The following is an 18,371-nucleotide window of genomic DNA, read 5'->3' on the forward strand; positions in this document are numbered from 1 at the left end:
CGCTTGGACAGCTCCCGCTTGTCAAGTCCTGCAGCCGCTGGGCCATGCCAGCTCGGAAGCTCTGGATATCATCCCAGAAACCACTGGCAAGCAATACACCCGCCTTTCGCAACCTGCCTTACTAAGCCTACACCCTGCGATCCCCTAGCAGCTTATGCGCCGGCAGGGCCTTCGCAACCTCGACCAATGTCTCAACGTCCAAGCCCTTCTGGCCGGATAGCTTCCGCGTCTCTCCCTCCAACCAGGCGATCACCTCCCCGTAGCCCGTCTGCTTCCTCACCAGCACCTGCCTGCACGCCACCATCGCCAACCTAGACACATTGCCCGCCAGTTAGCAGAATCAGACAGGTCCCAGCCCCTACCTAGCCAGCGTGCCGGGCGGCCAGGGAAGACAAGGAAAACTCACCAGGCGACCTCGACCTTCCTGAGACAGCACACATACCCCGGGTACCGTTCCCGCCTCGCCCTGCTCGTGAGCAACACAAATGCTACGTCCACCAGCGTCTTGATCGTATCTGAAAACCAGCAAAATCGCAGCAAGTTAGCCTCGTCGCCAGCACACGACCTAGGTAGTCACGGACGACACACTCGCGCTTCTGCTTGCCTGCGGATGGCGGAGCGGGCTGGCACTTACCGACCAGGACACGCGGGCCGGGCCTGCCGGCCGCCATGCACCGCGCGTACGCCCACATCTTGGCGGCCGTCTCGGCGAAGGCGGAGTAGACATTCCCTAGCACCGTGCGGCGCGAGTTGTGCGCCGTGTCGAAGAACATGAGGTGCGACTGGATTTTGAAGGCGTCTTTTCATCGGTTGGCAATGGGCGGTCAGCAGAGCGCTCCGTCGTTGTGAGAGGATAGGATGCGATGGAAAGGGAGGTAACGAGAAGCAGGAAGGGAAGAAAAAGGACCAGCTTACTGATGACTTTGCGTTTGAAATTCCGGCCGGGCCGGCGAGAATACTCGACCGTGAGCGAGTCAAAGATTGCTGCGCCTGTTGTTAGCAACTGTCCGATCATTAAGCTGGGGGTTGAGATAGGGTAGTGTCAATCATACCTCGGCCCTGGGAGCCATCCCTCTGCTTTGTCACAGCCAGTGTCTTGCAGTCAATCAACAGACCACAGTACGGGAACTTTTGGGAGTCATGCGGTCTGGGGACGGCGGATCCCCGCACCGTCAAGGCAAAGTTGACCAGGCTCTTCTCCGGGTTGACGGTAACGCCGTAATCGGGCAGGCCTCCGAGCATGACGTCGACAAATCGGCGTGCCTTGTTCTGGTCAGTGGTTATCAAGATGAAGTCGTCTATCAAGCGCAGAAGCAGGCAGTCGTCTGCTTGCAGGAACGATAGGTGCTTTCGTTCCAGGTCTGCGTAGAAGTAGTTGCATAGCGTAGACGACAGGACCGAACCCTGCGGAATACCGGTCTTTTGACGGTAGTATTTCTTGCCGATCCGCACGAGGTTCTGGCCTATGTGCATGGCCGTGAGCGCCAACAGGTGCCGTGTGCAGACCTTCTCTTGCACGGCACCGTTGACGAAGATGGTGTTCTTCTTCTTGGCCGCAAGCGACTCCTCGGCCCATTCCGCAAAGCTCCTCCTGTCGTTGGTAGCCCTGACGACTGTATGCCACCTCTTGGTCGGCTTGGGCTTCGATCCACTTCCAGAAGCTTCGTCAAGCAGCGACATCTCGACGTGTTTCACCATGTTGTATTCTGAGTGGCTGGGAATCTGTTTCAACAACTCAATCATGGCGTCCTGGGGGATCGTGTCGAAGGCTGCCTGCACGTCCACCTTGGCGAAGTACAAATCGTGCTGCTGCCCACCACCGAGCCTGCGCTTAAAACCCTTGATGCGCTGGTATAGGTCCCCGACAGAGAACAGTGAGGAGCCGAGAAGGTTTGGGTTGCGCGACTGCCTGAGTCAGCCGCAGATCCTCGGTCGGTTCAGTAAGGCGTCTCACCTTCTCGAGTTTGAGCATCGAGCTCACCGGGGCCAACTTGGTGTTGATGCTGGGACCAAGAATTTTCTTGTCCCGAACAAGTGTGCGCCGGCGTAGGTTCATAATCGGGCGCATGCTGTTCTGTTTGGGGAGGAGCCGCACTTGAGAATAGCCCAGCTGGTCGAGTTGCGGGGCGTCCTCTTTCTTCACCTCGTCAAGCACCCTCGCTTTCAGGCTGGCCATGGCCGGTTCGGCCACATAGCGCCAGATATCGTGGCGGAAAAAGAAAAGACGGTACCGGTCGACAGCGGACTCGGTGACATAGAAGTTGTTGCGGATAAGGGGTATCAAGAACGAATCGAACAGATAGTAAAGGAACTCGTAGAATATCTCGGCTCGCTTCCGTGTATCGGACAGAGAACTCTTCTGGTTGCCCAGTCCCGGAGGGGCGAGCCATTCTATTTCACTGATCTGTCGAGCTGTAAATATCAACCTGCACCCAAGGGCCATAGGTACGCACTCACCTTCATCCCTTGCATGACTTCGTGGAGTGACATGCTCTCAAATCGGCGAAGGTGGATGAAACAGTGGACTCTCTTGAGGAAACACGCCTTGTTGTGTTTTTGAACCGAGCCCTGACCCCAGAATCCGTTCGGGATAACTTTTGACAGCACAGCCTGGCAGAAGGCCGAAACGCGGGAGATTGGGGTGGCGAGCTCAGTAAGAGAGGCACACCGGAGGTCCGGGGCTGGAGCCGCCGACGACCTGGCCCCTTTTACGCTCTTAGCAGGGCCGGTAGGGAATCTGGAGGAAGACGATATAGTCTTGCTCGAACGTGGTTGGACCTGCCCTAGGCCGCCAACTTGACCGGACACCTAGGCCATGTTAGGTGTGACGCTGTAGGGAGAGCTGAACTGCATGCTCACCGGACAGTAATGGTGGAGCATCTCTGCATAAGAGCAGCGCGAATGGAGCACCTGGAGGCGTCGAACCAGATCCATTGCCTTTCCCCTCAGTCTCTTGGGGACCTTCTTGGTTGGGTTTCTTCCAGTGTCCGACGCAGGGAACTTTTGTGCTATCTCCTCTTCCCGAAGGGTGTAATCGTGGAACTTCTGAGCCGTCCGTCGGCGATCCACGGCCGATGTAAACACATTGTGTAGGCCAAACTGCCGAGGGAACATGTACATCAGGAGGTGGATGACGCTGTCGTCGGGCGTAGCAGCTTCGCCGGTCGATGGTCCCTTGTAGGGAAACCGATTCAGGACATCTATGAGGCGTGAGTCGGGCTTCGCGTCGAAAGGAAGAAGGATACCATACGAATATGCCGCAATCCAAAGTGGACCAACCCTCGGGCATTGAGAGCGGCTCTGGCATAGAGCATCCTACTTCTGACGAAGGAAATCTCGGAGGGGCGAAGTTCGGCATTCCTCGAGCTCACGATATCCGCGGGTATGGGCCTTTCTTTCTCCTGAAGTTGCGTGACAGGCTCGAGCTCTGAAATTTTGATGCCGCTCAGCTGGTAGAGGTTCCCTCTGCCAGCCGTCACAGGCCTGAAGATGGCGCAGTCGACCAAGAGATCTATCATGATGCGCTCCCCTTCTTTCCCCAGGAGCATGAGCAGCTGAGGCCAGGGCGGCGCTTTCAGGGCCTGCACATGCTGGTTAGGATGGGCGCAAACCAAGCCCGGAATCGTGGTAGTCACTCCGGCGTTGGGCGGCCTGTTTGGGCCAGCTCTGCGAAAGCCATCACAGAGCAGGTGCTTCGGCCAAGAGCCATTGCTCCTGGAGAACAGCAACCAGACGACGAAGTCGACAATCTGTTTGTGCGGACGTCACCACGTGAGCAGCGCGTATGCCTGCACATCGTCCTCTCGCCTGCTTACCTCGGATTGCGAGAAGACTGATCCCTTGAGGCCGTCCGAGAGCGTCACGTACGACTCGTCACCCTTCTGGGAGAAAGCGACCCAGCTTTCCCAGCGGAGGTCGTCGCCGGTGTTACCATGGCGGCGGCGGGCAACAATGGCCGAGTCGAGAAGGCTCGCAAGAGCGAGCTCATCTGCGGTGTGGGGCTTTCCAGAAGGTTGGCCCAGTCCGACCGATGCGATCTTCCTTCGCCGGATGCGTGACGCGGCGGGCAGCTTGGAGAGCGCGTACTGGCGCAACGTCTGGATCTCATCATAATACTGGGCGAGCAGTTTATGTGTGACAACGGCATTGCGCGGTTCGTGTGCGCATTTGGCGTGCTTGGCTGGGCGGTCGGCTGCGGAGTCGGGGTCGGGGTCGGGGTCGTGCCCGGCGCCATCGCTCCGGCCCCTCTTCCGGGGCAGCGGGCCGGGAGGATGACCCATCCTCGATCCTCAATGCGCTGCGGGGGCCGAGAGCCGGGCTCCGCTGACCAGCCGATTGCTTCTAGAGTGCGCACTGCCACCTCCCACTTTCCACAGCTCCGCGAGACCGGCCACACGCAGACAGTGTCCCAGAGCTCGCTAAATTCGGCTCGACATTCGACATTCCAATTGAATGGGACTGAACCCTGGCTGGCCCTATCAAGGGCGGGCAGACATGTGCCACGGAGTGATTGGGTGGGCCGGCGCGGGATGAGATGAATCGCCAACCGCCACCATGCCAATTTTCCGCCGGTTGACAGGCCAGCAAGCTGCCGGTTGGGCAATTGCTTGGGTGCGGTGGGCAAGCTCGTTTTGAAGAAGAAGAAGAAGCCAAGCCCGAGGCAGGCGGGCGCGGCACTGGCACTGGCACTGGCACTGGCACTGGCACTGGCACTGGGCACTGGGTGCAAGCACTCGGTTGGCTGCGCCCGACGTCTTGTGTGACACTCTTGTGCAAGGGCGCGTCGGCGCGTCGAGGATCGGAGGTTGGCGCCGGGATGGCTGAGCGCCTCAAACGGTTTGCGACAAACACGTTCCTCGCTCGTGTCTGAGTGGGAGGTTAAACCGCCACCCCACGAGTGTCCAACAACCCCAAATCGAGAGTTTCCCCGCGGACGCTTGCAGATTGGGGTTCAAATGTTGGTTAGGCGGCACGCGTGGGGTCCCGCAATCGCGGCGCTACGCGGTTGGGAACGCATGCAGTTTACTCCCGTCACGTTTGGTGCTTCCTGTTTCCTTGGGCCGGTTAGTTGGTTCGCTAGGTCGTTAGCTGCGGAGCGCGCGTCGTGGCAGCAGCGGCACGGGCAAATCGACCAGACGTGGAGGGCTCAAATGAGGCGTCATTGGGCAGCGAGGCAGATTTGACTGACATGCATCCTTCCTTCCTACCTGGTAAAATAATCTATCTGCAGGGAGGTAGGTACTGCGTAATCGTGAAGTAAAGTGGGGCGTGAAAACTCAATTGGCAAGAACAGCTCTGCAGACAGTCTTCCTTGCTCGGTAGGTATCTCCTGTTTGTGTGCCTCCTAGTATTAATGTTGAGAGCAACCTTTACTGTGTATGCTTCATTGACTGCCTGCAGAATGCTGCTGGTCCCTCTGCACATCAAGCAGCGTTGTGTGATACGCGTAATCCGTACCCAGCACATCAGTGCCGCATCGACGGGACTTACACTACCTTATGCTTTTGCCGTTATCAGCTTCCATCTGATAGTTCTTTCCCCCCAGCCCGTGTGTTCAGTAAATTCCAACTCCCCTTATGGACCTACGGAGGAGTTACGCCCAGAGTTGGAAAAGAGAAGGAACGAACTTGGGGTAAACAAAACAGGCAGCTGCGTCCGAGGCGAAGCTGGATCCTCATTGCCCCTCTCGTCCCTCTGAGTTCGTCTCAGCCTACCTAAGGTACCTGAGAGTTGTTACCTGCCTTTCTGCCCTGGTCCCTGACGTGCCCTCGCTTTCAGTCTCAATTCCACTGGGTGTGTGTACAACTTTCCCTGCAGCTGCCCTGACAGCGCATCGGTCGGTCGCTCGCTCGGGAGAGCTCGGAGGATCGGAGCACCTGCCATGACGGGAGTCCACACAGGACGCACACAGGACGCGGGAAATTGTGTTCGGGTTCCTCAACTCTTTTCTCGGGGCAGGGTCAAAGGCGTCCAGATTCGCAACACGGCCCGTTTGGCAAGTGCAGAAACCCGACCACGTCACGTCACAGAGACAGAGGAGATGACAAGGACTGTTACATGCAAAAGTTGCACTACACGAGTAACTCCATAGATAGGTAGTCTGCTTAGCGGCCGATCGGACCGTTTCGCAGGGCAGGGCGTCCATGGCCGGGCTGGATTTTCCTGGGCTTTCTTGGGAAGGAGGACACTGGGTGGTTTAACTACCAGGTACTCGCTTGGGGCTGTTGGGTGGATCCCGGCTGCAGCCCGCTGCAAGTTGCGGTGCCGGGAATGGGAGAATTGGCGGCGGATGGAGGCTGTTTCTTCGCCAGGGCTGTCCCCTGTCCCTGGTCGCTTTCTGCGGCCAGCCCATATCCAAACCCCATCCACCCTAACCAGGCAGAACCGGTCAGAACCAGCCAATCCTCTTGCGTGCCAGCGCATCAACGTCGACAGGCCCCGACATCCCACCCGCCTTCCACACGTTTGGGCCTGTAGGAGACCCCCCCTCCCTTCCCGCATGGAATATCGATGATCTTTGGAATCCGCAAATTCCGTTCGCTCCAGAGGCGTGTGCAGAGTAGGAGAACCCAGCCCGACAGGAGGCGCCCGAGAGTGATGGGACGTCGGACGAGTCCGGCACCATGGACCATGGCAGTCTCCAGGAAGAGCCTGTTTCGCGCTCCGGCCCGCTCCTCGACCACCTCGACCTCGACCATCGCCGCGGCCGTCGCGCCTACGAGCCAACGCCCCATCCACCACCACAGCAGAACGAATACGAATACCTCGATCACTCGGACGACCTAGGCGTACCGGCCAGTCCCTTCGCCGCAGCGAACCTGGCCGCTTTTTCCGCCAATTCCCTCGCTGCCGCCCCCTCTCCGGATTCCCACAACGAGTCTGGCGATCCGGCCGATTTTTACCGCAGCTACCAAGGCTCGCCGCAGACCGGGGATGTCTCGCCGCCAGTGAAAGACCCCATGGCCTCGGCCGTATCCAGCAGCGCCCGCCCGGCGCCCTCAGTGCGATCGAACGGAAATGGGTCGACCCCGAAGCACCCAGCCGTCCCGGCGACCCACCGCAGCACCCTCCGATCGGGCCAGCGCGCCGCCTCGAGCCCCCTCGACAGCCGGGCTGGGAATTCGGGACTCGGAACGGGGAGGCCGTCAGGTTCGGCAGGGAGTGCGTACAACGCAGCCGGGACCGTTCCTCTGAGCGTGAAGGATCTGAAGAAAAAATTCGACCAGACGGCGTCTCAAACGTCTCAATCAGCCTCCGCCGCCCGAAAAGCCGTTCCGAGAACATCAGCCCGAGACACGGCTTCGTCCAGCGTCAGTGGGAGATCGCCCGCTGCCGGAAGCGGTGCAACCTCATCCGGTGCACCGAGGACCACCACAACGACTCGAGACGCCGGGCGCGACGCTACCAAAGGCTTGGGGGCTCGGAGTTCGCGCATCCAGGCGCCGAGCAATTCGCAGTCATTTGCGAGCAGGATAGCCAGGCCCCGCACCGCCAACTCTGCCAATGCGTCGGCGTCCAAATCCACCCCACAGCTCGCTCCGGGTGACTCGAGGTTAGCTCCGCCGCGCCACACCGGCCTCCTGTTTGGCGAGATCCTCCCGGAGCAGAGCGACTCGGTTACTCCGGGCTTCGGCATCGAATCGGTCCGACCTAGGAGAACTTCAGAATCCAGCATTAATCCTGTGCGTTCCCAAATGAGGTCCCTGTCCGATCTGGATATCGAGCCTCCGTCGCCGACCGACTGGTACCGCGGCGTACACTCGGGTGCGCAACGAGACGCGGACCAACATGTGTCTAAGATACCCACGAGTCACCATTCCCGGGCGCACAGTGACGTTGCTGGGTCAAAACCAACATGGAGCCGGCCGGGCCATGCCCCGACAGCAAGAGACGACATTGACCCCCCAAAACATCCCACCTCTCCGGCGTCCCCGACCTCGCGTCTTCCCAGGCTCACGAGGAGAATCAACAATGCCTCGAGCCATGGCAGTCCCGCATCTACGCGCTCAAACTCGCCCTCCACCTTCAAGTACTCCACTGCCAACGGGAGAACATCCCGACAACATGTCTCATCGGCGTCGGGCGCACGGACGCCGACGAGTAATCCCGCCGCCCGAAGCAAGACGCCCACTCACACCCCAAGCTCGACTCGGAAGCCTGCACCCGCAAGCATCTCAACGCAACAACCAAACAGCCGGCTTAATGCCTACGTATCCGTGCCCCCGCCGAAGCTTTCTCCCAGTCTCCGCAGTTCCCGTCCCCGCCAGTCTGTTGCCAATGCGACCACCGCGGCGTCGAGAATGCGAGCTGCCGAGAGAGGTGTCTCGCCTCTGAGACAATCACGGTCCGCTCCGAAGGCGGAAGAAGCGACCCCTCGGAGGCGCAAGGTGTCCGTCGGCGCGATAGACTTTGCCCAGCGGCGAGAGACGATCAAGCTCGCCTATAGCAAGTCCATTCGAGAGAGCCAGGCAAGGGAAGCGAGGCAGGCGGCAGCAGAGCGGAGGAAGAAGGAGTTAGCTGCCGTAGCCCGCGCAAAGGCCGAAGCGGAGGCGGCCACGGCAGCCGCCGTTGCCAATGCCGCCGCCGCCGCTTCTATGGCGCCGCCTCCGAAGAAACCCGGTGGCGGTAGCCGCCGGCCCTCGGCGACTGTGGCTGAGGAGAAGCCGGGGCCGGTGGCGGCGCATGAGACTGCAGCAGAGCTCTCTAAGGAGGCAGCAGCAGAGCTCTCTAAGGAGGCAGCAGCAGAGCTCTCTAAGGAGGCAGCAGCAGAGCTCTCTAAGGAGACTGCAGCAGAGCTCTCTACGCCCAAACCCCCTGCGGAAGCGTCCCCTGCCCCTATTGAATCTCTCAAGTTGGAAATACCAGGCAGCTTCCCGAATGCCGAGTCTCCAGTGTTGGATCAGAATCATGGTGAAATCCCGCTCTCCGCCGTCTCGGCGACAAGCGCGGTCACCGAGTTCGATACAGAAGTGCAGACAGAGCCTCCTATGCAGGAGAACACGGCCACCGCTGACGACGCGCCGGGGCCTGTAGCACCAAGCTCGGCGCAAGCCACGCCTGAATCGGAGGCGCCAGAGCAGGCCGCCCCTCCCAGTCTACATAAGAGAGCGTCGTACCGATCCCCGTTCGATGAAGATGACGATGCGAACGACAGCGCTTCCATCCGAATCTCTCTTGACACGTCGGCCCCTCAACCGGAACCATCTCCCGAGCTCACCCCAACCCGCACAACGTTCGAGCCCGCGCCCGGGCCCGAATCGGCCGCCATCCCTCCTCCGGCCGAAGATGATGATGATGAGTATGTTCCCCGGCCGTACACCTTTTCATCCGAGAACTACGGAACAACGGTCACCATCCTGGGCCCGGAGAATGATTTCAAGCCGTTGCGCAAGGAGTCGTCTTGTGCCACCTTGCCCAGCCCTGCCTTGCCTCAGGCAGATGAGCCTCCCACGCGCAGCGTTCCCGAAATCATTGCATCTGGGGCTTCGCACCAGGAAGACACCAAATTCGGGGATCTGGACCGTCTCGAGGAATTCTATATCGGATCACGCCTGCGCGACGACGTTGCCGTCCTGCGGGACTCTGCATTCGCCGGTTCGGACCCTACCACGCCTCTTGACGATCAGCACTCCGTGGCAGAAAATCAGGGGACGCCCGACCGTTCACAAAGCCTAGTCGTTCCTGAGCTGCTCCCCCCCGGAAACCGCTTAAGTCAGCATTCTGCGTGGACCGACTACTCGTTTGCAAGCGAGGAGCGTGACGCTGGCCACCCGAGCTCCACGTCCACCCCTCATGAAGTAGATGCGCGCGAAGACGGAACTTCCTTCAGGCTCATACCCTCCGCTGGTGATCTTAGCACTTGTGCTTCGAGCCTGGGCGATCTCACAGAGAGCCTGGCGGTATCGCCGCTGGACAGCTCCGGCGCCCCTCCCTCCCCCATGCTGCCCGACTTTTCGGGTAGCCACCAGCATATCTCCGCGTTCGCAACCGTGAACAACAACTTTACGGCTCACGACGAATCCGAACCTGGAAGCATAGCGCCGCTCCCAGACCGTGCCCCTCCTCTTCCTCCCCCGTCCGAGCGCGGATACGAGCGGGATAGCACTCTGTACCTTGCGCAAAGTCGGCCAGACAGTTACGCTTACAGCGAGGATGGGAAAGGCGACCTATCTGAAGCCGTTTCTGCACCACAATCTGTTTCACACGCCCGGCTCGATTCTGTGGAGCCATCTCGTGTATCCCTGAGTGAAACACTGTTTGAGAAGCAGGCGCCGCTGACGGAGGAAGAGCAAGAGGAGCAGAAACGACTCCGGCAGAGGCAACTTGTCATTCGAGAGCTCATAGACACGGAAGATGCTTTCGTCAGAGACATGACCGTGGTCGAGGAGATCTACAAGGGCACTGCTGAGGCGTGCCCCAACCTGGACAGCAAGACGATCAAGCTCATCTTCAGGAACACGGATGAAATCATTGCCTTCCACGCCGCCCTTCTCGCCGAATTCAAGGAGGGGGCCTCAACAGTCTACACCCCCAAGGGGAGGAGATCGCCTCTCCCCACCTCCGATGCGAAGGACTCCGACTCGGTGACGCTGAACTCGGTCGTTTCCTCGAACAGGCCAGAACGGGACGACGAGAAAGACCGGCTCACCGCGCTTGGCGTGGTGTTCACCAAGAACATCGAGCAACTGAAGGCGGTGCATGAGGTGTATCTGAGGTCCAGTGACCAATCTTCCAAGCGCCTCGTCCAGATCCAGGAGGACAAAACCGTCATGCTCTGGCTGAACGAGTGCAATGAAGTGGCGAAGGAGTTGACGACGGCCTGGAACCTGGATTCGCTCCTCATCAAACCCATGCAGCGCATCACCAAATACCCCGACATCATCACGCACCTACTCAAGTACACTCCGGAGGATCACCCGGACCGGGAACCACTCACCAAGGCGAGGACGGCGGTGATCGAGGCAATCGATGAGATCAACAGGACGAAGAAAAATTACGAGCTGGTGGGCCAGATCGTCAGCAACAGGAAGCGCAAAGAGACGGATGTCCGAGCCGGGCTCGCGCGAGCCTTTGGCAAGCGTGTCGACAAACTTCAGGTGTCCGGAAGCAAGACGGCCGAGGACGAAGAGTACCAAAAGCTTCAGCAACAGTTCGGGGATGATTACCTCCGGCTCCAGGTCGTGCTGCGCGACGTGGAGTATTATGCCAGAAATGTGGCAACCTACGTGCATGAGTTCCTCCAGTATCTCTCGTCGATGGAGCTTGTCATGCGGCTGCAGCCATCCCGTGACTATGCCCACCTGGAAAGCAAGTGGGTGCAATTCAACGTGTCGATGAGAGACATGGAGAAGATCGCGCTGGAGAAGCATGTAAGCAATGTCGTACCCCTGTGCGTCGCCGTCCGAATCTGTTCGCTAACCCCGGCTGCACAGCTCGCCGATGTCCGCAAACATGTCATTGAGCCGTTTGAGCAGGTCATCCGGTGCTACGGGAACCCGTCGCTTGCCATGAAGAAGCGAGCCAAGCGGCGTCTGGACTACGAACGGTACATGGCGCTGAAAGCCAACGGCAAGAAGGTGGACAAGCAGCTTGCCGAGCTGGTCGAGCAGTACGAGGCGCTCAACGACACCCTCAAGAAGGAACTGCCCAAACTTTCGGCTATGACGGCCAAGGTCGGCAACATCTGTCTGGGCAAATTCATCAGCATCCAAGCCGCTTGGTATGCCATCTGGAAGGAGAAGGTCAAGGCGCCGCTGCACGACGCTACTCATGTACCCGAGCCATCCGAGATTGTGTCGAGCTTCCAGAGGGAGTTTGCGTTGCAGGAAGAGAGGGCGATGGCACTCAGCATCCTCAACCCCACGCTCAGGAGCCGCCCCTCCCAGTCCACCACCGACGATGCGTCCTCCATCCTCTCCAAGTCGCGGTCGCGGCCTAGCGACATCCACTCGCCCCGTTCGAGGGGTCTGTCCATCAACAGCGATTACGTCCCTTCCCTGCCGACGCCCGACTTTGCTAAGCGCAACAGCGGGCAATTCAGCCTCTCGCCGGCGAGTAGTGCCCTCCCGAGCCCAGCTAACTACTACCGGGATTACTACTCCGGCATCAACGGCAACGGCCGCGGCGGCTCCGGCTCTCCCATCACGCCCGTTGACCTCAGCAGCGGCTCGCGGGGCCCGATGGCCGGGGCACCACCCATGCGTCCCAGCACGGGCCGCAGTTTCGACTCGACTAGCCTCCCTCGCCAGAGCTCGGACTCGGCCGCCGGCGGCGGCTTTGGTCCTCTTCCCGAGCAACAGCAGACGAGGCGTCTGTCGGGGCTCTTTAGCTCGGCGCTGCCGCTGCCCGACGGGCCCGAGGACAGCGTGCGCTCATCGCGCGCCTCTTCGCGGGAGAGGGGAGGCGACGGCGGCCGTGGCACATACAACGTCCTCTGGCTCGCGGCGTCGCTGTTTGAGTTCAATATCGAGACGACCAAGCATGAGGCTGGGTACCCTTATTTGACGTACCAAGCCGGGGAGGTGAGCCCTTTTTTTTTCTCTTCTTTTATGTTCCTGTTTGCCTGTCTGTTTCTTGTTTTCCCTCTTCTCCTTGCCTAGTTATGGCTCCCCCATAACTACTAGAATAAGTGCAACTGACGCGGTCTGAACCTAGATCTTCGATGTCATCGCCGAAAAGGGCGAGCTGTGGCTGGCCAAAAATCAGGACGATCCGCACGACGTGGTCGGATGGATCTGGTCGAAACATTTCGCCAAGCTGGCGGATTCGTGATTCTGTCAATACTAAAGTTCGAGAGTGAGGCGGGGCTTTTCCTGAGTCGATGGGAATCACCCATGGGGTGTTCAACGGCTTGTGTGCTCCCCCCGCGGGGCGCCGTCATCCGCCTCCCGGGCTGGTTGGTCGGTCTGTCAGCCTACCTGCCTGTGCGCTACATACATTATTCTTTTCCTAATTGTTGTCGGTTTGACGGCGAAAGAGGGTTACTACTACATCTTAAAGAGGGTTTGTGTGTGTGAGAGCATGGCGTTCGGAGACTCAGTCAGAGCTGGTTGGGATCAGAGCTGGCGTGGACCAATCGGGGAGGACACTTGTTACTGGGAGCGGCGAATTGGGAATGGGGGCACTCGGCACGGGTGGTTTAAACTTCTCAAGAGTCTTGATGTTCAGACTTTATTAGCTAGCGTTTCGCTTCTTTGCTCGCCTCTTTTTTTCCTCGCCCTTTCTCTTTTCGCTTCTACAGCGTCGGCGATCGGAAAAGACAAGACTAGGGATACCGTGTGGTCGGATTTCGAGCTGTTGTTGGCTAGGTTCACATTCGTCGATTAAGGTATGATTTCCTCGGCGGCGGCCCTCTTGCTCTTGCTTTCGGTTTTCGTGAGACTCTTTGTCTTTTTTTCTTCTTTCGGCATGTATTATTTTGCCTCAACTGCTATTCTTCTGTCCACTGTGCCTCTCACCTTACCTTGCCGTACCCTACCTTGTGTTGGCTGCTCTTGTGCAAAAAAAGACTTTGAGAGGTACACTTCTTCGGCGGATGTTTGAAGAGCTCCGGCTGGTTATTCTTCTATTTTCTATGGCTGGTTATTCTTTTTTTTTTTTTCTTTCCTTCTCTTTTCTCCCCCTCCTCCTTATTCTTCTTCCTCCTTCGCTGGAGGGACTCGGCTCGCTTACCTCGATTGACTGATTAAAAAGAAGAAGAGAGAAAGAACGGGGCGCAAGTCATCTCACGACACATCATGTTACGTATGTCGATAACGTAGGCAAAATAACTATGGTAAATTTGAGAAGTATGAGATGGCGCATGCGAAGTGCTGGATGCAAGCAGTAAATGATTTGAATGGGTTTACGCAGTAGGACGGCTTCAAGACAGTTTGCCACCGTGAGCTTTGGCCACCCCCTTTTTCTATTGTTTACTTTCAACCCCTTTTCGTGTTGTTGCTGTCAATGACGTACCGCGTATGTCAAAAGTTCTTTTCCCCCTCGTAACTCCCTACCTAGACACCCGGGTAGGCCGAAGCACGCAATGGACGGGATTACGCTCGAGAAAGCCAGTGCACTCGTGATGGTGGCTGCGCTTTGAACCGAGAGGTGGGGAGGTTTGAGCAACACGTCTGCTTGGTGTAGTTAGGAAGGACGGAGTAAGCGATTTGGAATTGCCTGCTCTCAGGCTCGCTGTACGGAGTAACAGCCTTATATCCGGTCGCAGCAGCGGTGGGTTTAAGTAAGCTCTACTTAGGTGACACAATTGGCTGCCGAGGGGAATGCTACATACTCCGTACAGCTCTGAGCCGCAGTTTCGGACTTGTCGATCATTTGGTTGTCGCATTCTATCCTATGTTACCCTGACAAGCGGAGCGTGCCGTACCCGGTTCAGACGAGCATGGGGAGCGCAGTAAGGCGTTCAACGTAACGATACGGCAGGCTCGAACCCCGCGCTGTCATTCGAGGTCAAATACCGCTGCGGTGGAGGACGAGTTGCATCGTCGGAAGCTCACTCAGGGGCATACCTGCGCACGGAGACACTGCGTCGCTCGGTCCCGGTCATTGCGGCGCATCCAATATGAGACGGCAGATGCACCTCGGCGATCTCGCTTCCTGATCCTCATCTGCTAGCTAGCTGCTTACTCATCCAGTATCTTCTTACAGCCGCCCAGCGAGCAGTAGCCATCGGCACCTTTCATTCTGCAGAAGATCACGCCCGGCTGTCCTCCGCGCATGTGGTCCCGAGCGGCTCGGAAGTGGTAGTCCCAGAGCCGCAGGGGGTGGCGCGAACTGGAACAAACGAGTTGACGAACTCCCAAGTAGTAGGCAACGTACATACATGGGATTCCGCACGCTTGGACACATTGCTATCCCATCGTAGGCAACGTACATCAGATTCCGCACGCTTGGACAAATTGCGATCTCATCGGGATCGCGACGATTGTCTCGTGTGACTGCCCGATCGCCCGTCTTGGCGTCCGCCATGATCGACATTCTAGAAGTTCCCCTGATGGCACGGTCCCTTGCGCCCGTCCGACTCGCACCGCACATTTCTCGTCATTTCTTTTTGCTTACTTCCCTTCCCAAGATAGGGAATGGAAAGGAAGGGAAGATAGTCGACGAGAAAAGGGGCAGAACTCGAAGGAATAGAAGACAAAGGAGGGAAACGGAATCCGCACTGGGTGTAGCAAAAGAGGAGAAGGATGGGTTCTCCCGTCTCCAGGGGGGCGATCGCGATGAAAAATGTGCAGAACAGCTGGTAACCCCCCAGGACCCTCTATTGACCCCCGACCCTCAAACTTTCCACGGAGAGCGCACTAAATTTAGCAAGTACTTGTCTACCACTAAGACTCGTACCCACAGGCCCCGTACGGACAGTTACCATGGACAAGTCCCCAGCCCAGAATGAACTGGGTAGCGCAAGTGTAGGAGTTGAATCCACTGCCTCTTGCTGGAGACCAGCATGCGAGACCACTTGACCAGCGGCAGGTTCTGCTTGATGTATTGTGGGATGCGCTGGCATGCTCGGCCTATAAAGGGTGTTGCAGGAAGGTGGCTGGTGCTGGGCTGGCGGCAGCTGGCCGCCGAGCTTCTCCTTCATCCGAACTTCAGAACAAAGGACTCGCCTTGAGCGTGTCTTGGGGGCGTGTCTTGGAACGCGTGGATCACAGTTGGCCGCCTGAAACCACAAAAACCAGCCAGGATACAGACCGTCAAACCCCTCGCGGGTTCTGGCCTCGCGCTGGTCAACTGCGGAGTGCCCACAGTGGTACCACCATCAGATTTGGAGCCAGGCGGGTGAGTGTTTCCCGGCGGATAGTGTAGGATGAACCTGGCCGTCGGGTTTGAACCAGGATCTGCCGATTTTGGGCTTACGGTTCCGGGGCCGTAAGGGCTGTCGTAACTGGAGATTCCAGCTGGAAGGTCTCCCTGGTTGCTTCGAGCCTGGCTGATCGTTCTCCTTCGACACTGGTGCAAACTCTGCGGGGGGAAAAGGGGGTTGCACCCATCTGTTGCGAGTCAAGATTTTCGAATCAGGCGTGACGGCCCAAACCATGTGTTGCCACTTTCGCCTCCGGGAGCCGAGCGAGGGAAGTGCGCCCGTCATGCTGCGCCGTTCTGTTGACGACCATATGCGCAGTTACCTTTCGGGAAGGAGCTTCGCCTTTCCACGGTTCACACCCACCCATCGCCTCGACGACTTGAGCTCGGTACCGGATATGACTCGGGGGCAGAGGGATGGGGGGAGGGGAGCTGCCGCTGCCTGGTCCGAGGATGAACCAGCATGGGGTATCCCCGCGCCTGGCCCATCCCTTAGTACGCCAGCCGACCCTCCCCGTGGCCCATCTCGCCCAGATAGAGCAGAGCATCTCAACCTCATGATTCGGCTGCCCAGCATAAGGGCATGGGCTCCACCTATAGCATGAAGGGAGAGCACGCACTGTACTGCACAACCCCTCTCGCCGCCAACACCGGGCCGAGTTGTCCTCGGCCATTAGCTCCGCCCCTCTATAGATCGCCATAGCCTGGTATGGGCCCGGCCTGCTCAGTCTTCGACCATCGGTCAGCGGTTACGCCTTTGGGTGCTGTCTTCATTGGATGGCAAGGCTCTCCACTGGCGGCAAGACCCATAAGAGTCACAGTCGCGGTACCGGATCCGGGCCCCATCTTGACGGTCACGTCCCGTGCGGGCGCCTCCACCCTTGGCTGCATGGCATCTACCTGGGAGGGGCAGGCCGAAACAGTGGCGAGGGTAAAGGAAGTGCAGGCAGCGAATGGGCCTACCGTGCTGATGAGCCTGCTTCGTGAAGCTTCCCAGATGTGAGGCGCTTCGTTCTCGCTCTGATCCGACAACGCTCTTGGAACTTCTCCTGCGTGGCTCTGGTATGCCAGACATTCTGATCACCTGCCACCAAGCGCCGTGATAGAGGGGAGAGACTGTGACACGATGCAAGTACCCTCAGAGGTCTGGCCGCCGAATTCCCAACATCGAGAACAGACACTCGAGAGGGGGCCAGGGGGGAAGGGAGGGTAAGGGCAACGGCAACGGTGATACATTGCCCATGATGTAGACCAACTTGCCGTTTGTGTGAGGGATTCTGGAGGGGACATTCTCCGTCGTAAGTCCCTCTGTCCCAAAAGTGTCGGCACAGTGCAGCCGGCACTCATGAAGGCGCGCTGCCTCTTGTAAGAGCGGAGACTCTTGGAAAGGTGTCCTCGGATAGGCGGCCCCTTCGACACCCACCCCGTCGGGAAAACTTGGTGTGCCAATCCAGAGCGTGTGTTGCCTGCCTTCACTGGAGTCCCCGTTAGCTACTGCTGTCTTGGGATGGCCGGACTGGAGCTTTGTGAGACGGCAGAGATTGGAGGTGAAGGCACGGCACCTTGCCGCATTCCAAATCACACATGCGCGGCTGGAGACACGCACGGGAGACGAGAATTGGTGGGATCGCTGCAGATCGGAAGCAGCAGTTGGAAGCCGGAGGGCAGAGCAGCAGCCTCTGGCCATCTCAGACCCGGAATCGGACGCCCGTTAATGCAGGGAACCCGTCGGCTCGATCTTGTTTGCCGATATGGATAAGCGACGTGGATATTGTTGCCCAGTGCCCTGGGCGGTCCGGGAATGTGAGATGTTGGCTCACCCGAGCTCGGCCACCACAGTGTCGCTGCGGTTGCTTCAGTTGCTGTCGGCAAGGTGTCGCATGAATGCGCATGGTGAAGCACCCCTGGACCGCAGCGTTTGGAACGTCTAGAAGCCTTCCCCAAACGAACGCCCAACATGCCAAGGAATGCTTGTGCGGTGCAGTCACTGTGAAATGGCAAGGGAAGGTCGGCGACGAAATGCCTGGTGCCATCGGTACTGTATATGTAGGTATGCACAGACATGAAGTCAACAGCGAGCAGTGAGGCCAAACCTTCGCAAGTGTCGTCTACCTCGCCGGCAGACGTTGTAACGGCCAAGGAAAGGCCAGTGCCTAACACACTCCCATGCTAGAGCCGAGCACGCTCGTTTGATCACGAATGGATGGGGTGACTATGATAGAGCCGCAGGGCGACAGCCCGGTCCAAGGCTGCAGCGACTGACGATTTTGTCATCGGAGCCTCATCGCGCGGAATTCCACTGGTCGGGATGGTGCAAGGCCGTTGAGGAATGTTTCAGATGGTATGCAGTCGGGACACGCGATGCTGGTACGCGGGTCGTGGAAGCCCCCGTGGAAAACCCAATGGAAGCCCGCTAACGGCGGAGCGCCGCCAGTGCGTCGGGCGCGCACAGACATGACTAACGGCTTGCCCTTCCCGGGTCGGATCAGGGGCGGCCGGAGAAGCCATCCTGCTGGCGATCAACAGAACTTCGGACGGTTCCGTTTTGGGATCTTGCTTCGCTCGAC

The 18,371-nt window shown here is 58.6% G+C and overlaps 2 protein-coding genes across 2 annotated transcripts; one reads left to right on the forward strand and one right to left on the reverse strand.

The window, feature by feature from the left end:
- Positions 1-127: 127 nt before the first annotated feature.
- On the reverse strand, positions 128-4,280 carry THITE_114904 (uncharacterized protein; the record flags this gene model as incomplete). The annotated part of the gene is made up of 8 exons (XM_003656686.1): positions 128-311; positions 407-515; positions 635-782; positions 916-984; positions 2,458-2,808; positions 2,860-3,200; positions 3,320-3,749; positions 3,816-4,280. 8 exons carry the CDS (start codon positions 4,278-4,280, stop codon positions 128-130), a joined length of 2,097 nt encoding a protein of 698 aa, XP_003656734.1.
- A 2,083-nt stretch (positions 4,281-6,363) lies between these two features.
- On the forward strand, positions 6,364-12,896 carry THITE_2121803 (uncharacterized protein). Its single transcript, XM_003656687.1, has 3 exons — positions 6,364-11,369; positions 11,433-12,521; positions 12,655-12,896. The coding sequence occupies exons 1-3, from the start codon at positions 6,624-6,626 to the stop codon at positions 12,769-12,771; spliced, it is 5,952 nt and encodes a 1,983-aa protein (XP_003656735.1). The 5' UTR covers positions 6,364-6,623; the 3' UTR covers positions 12,772-12,896.
- Positions 12,897-18,371: the final 5,475 nt, after the last annotated feature.

Source organism: Thermothielavioides terrestris, chromosome 5 (genome assembly GCF_000226115.1).
Source record: "Thermothielavioides terrestris NRRL 8126 chromosome 5, complete sequence".
Taxonomy (NCBI): Eukaryota; Fungi; Ascomycota; class Sordariomycetes; order Sordariales; family Chaetomiaceae; genus Thermothielavioides; species Thermothielavioides terrestris.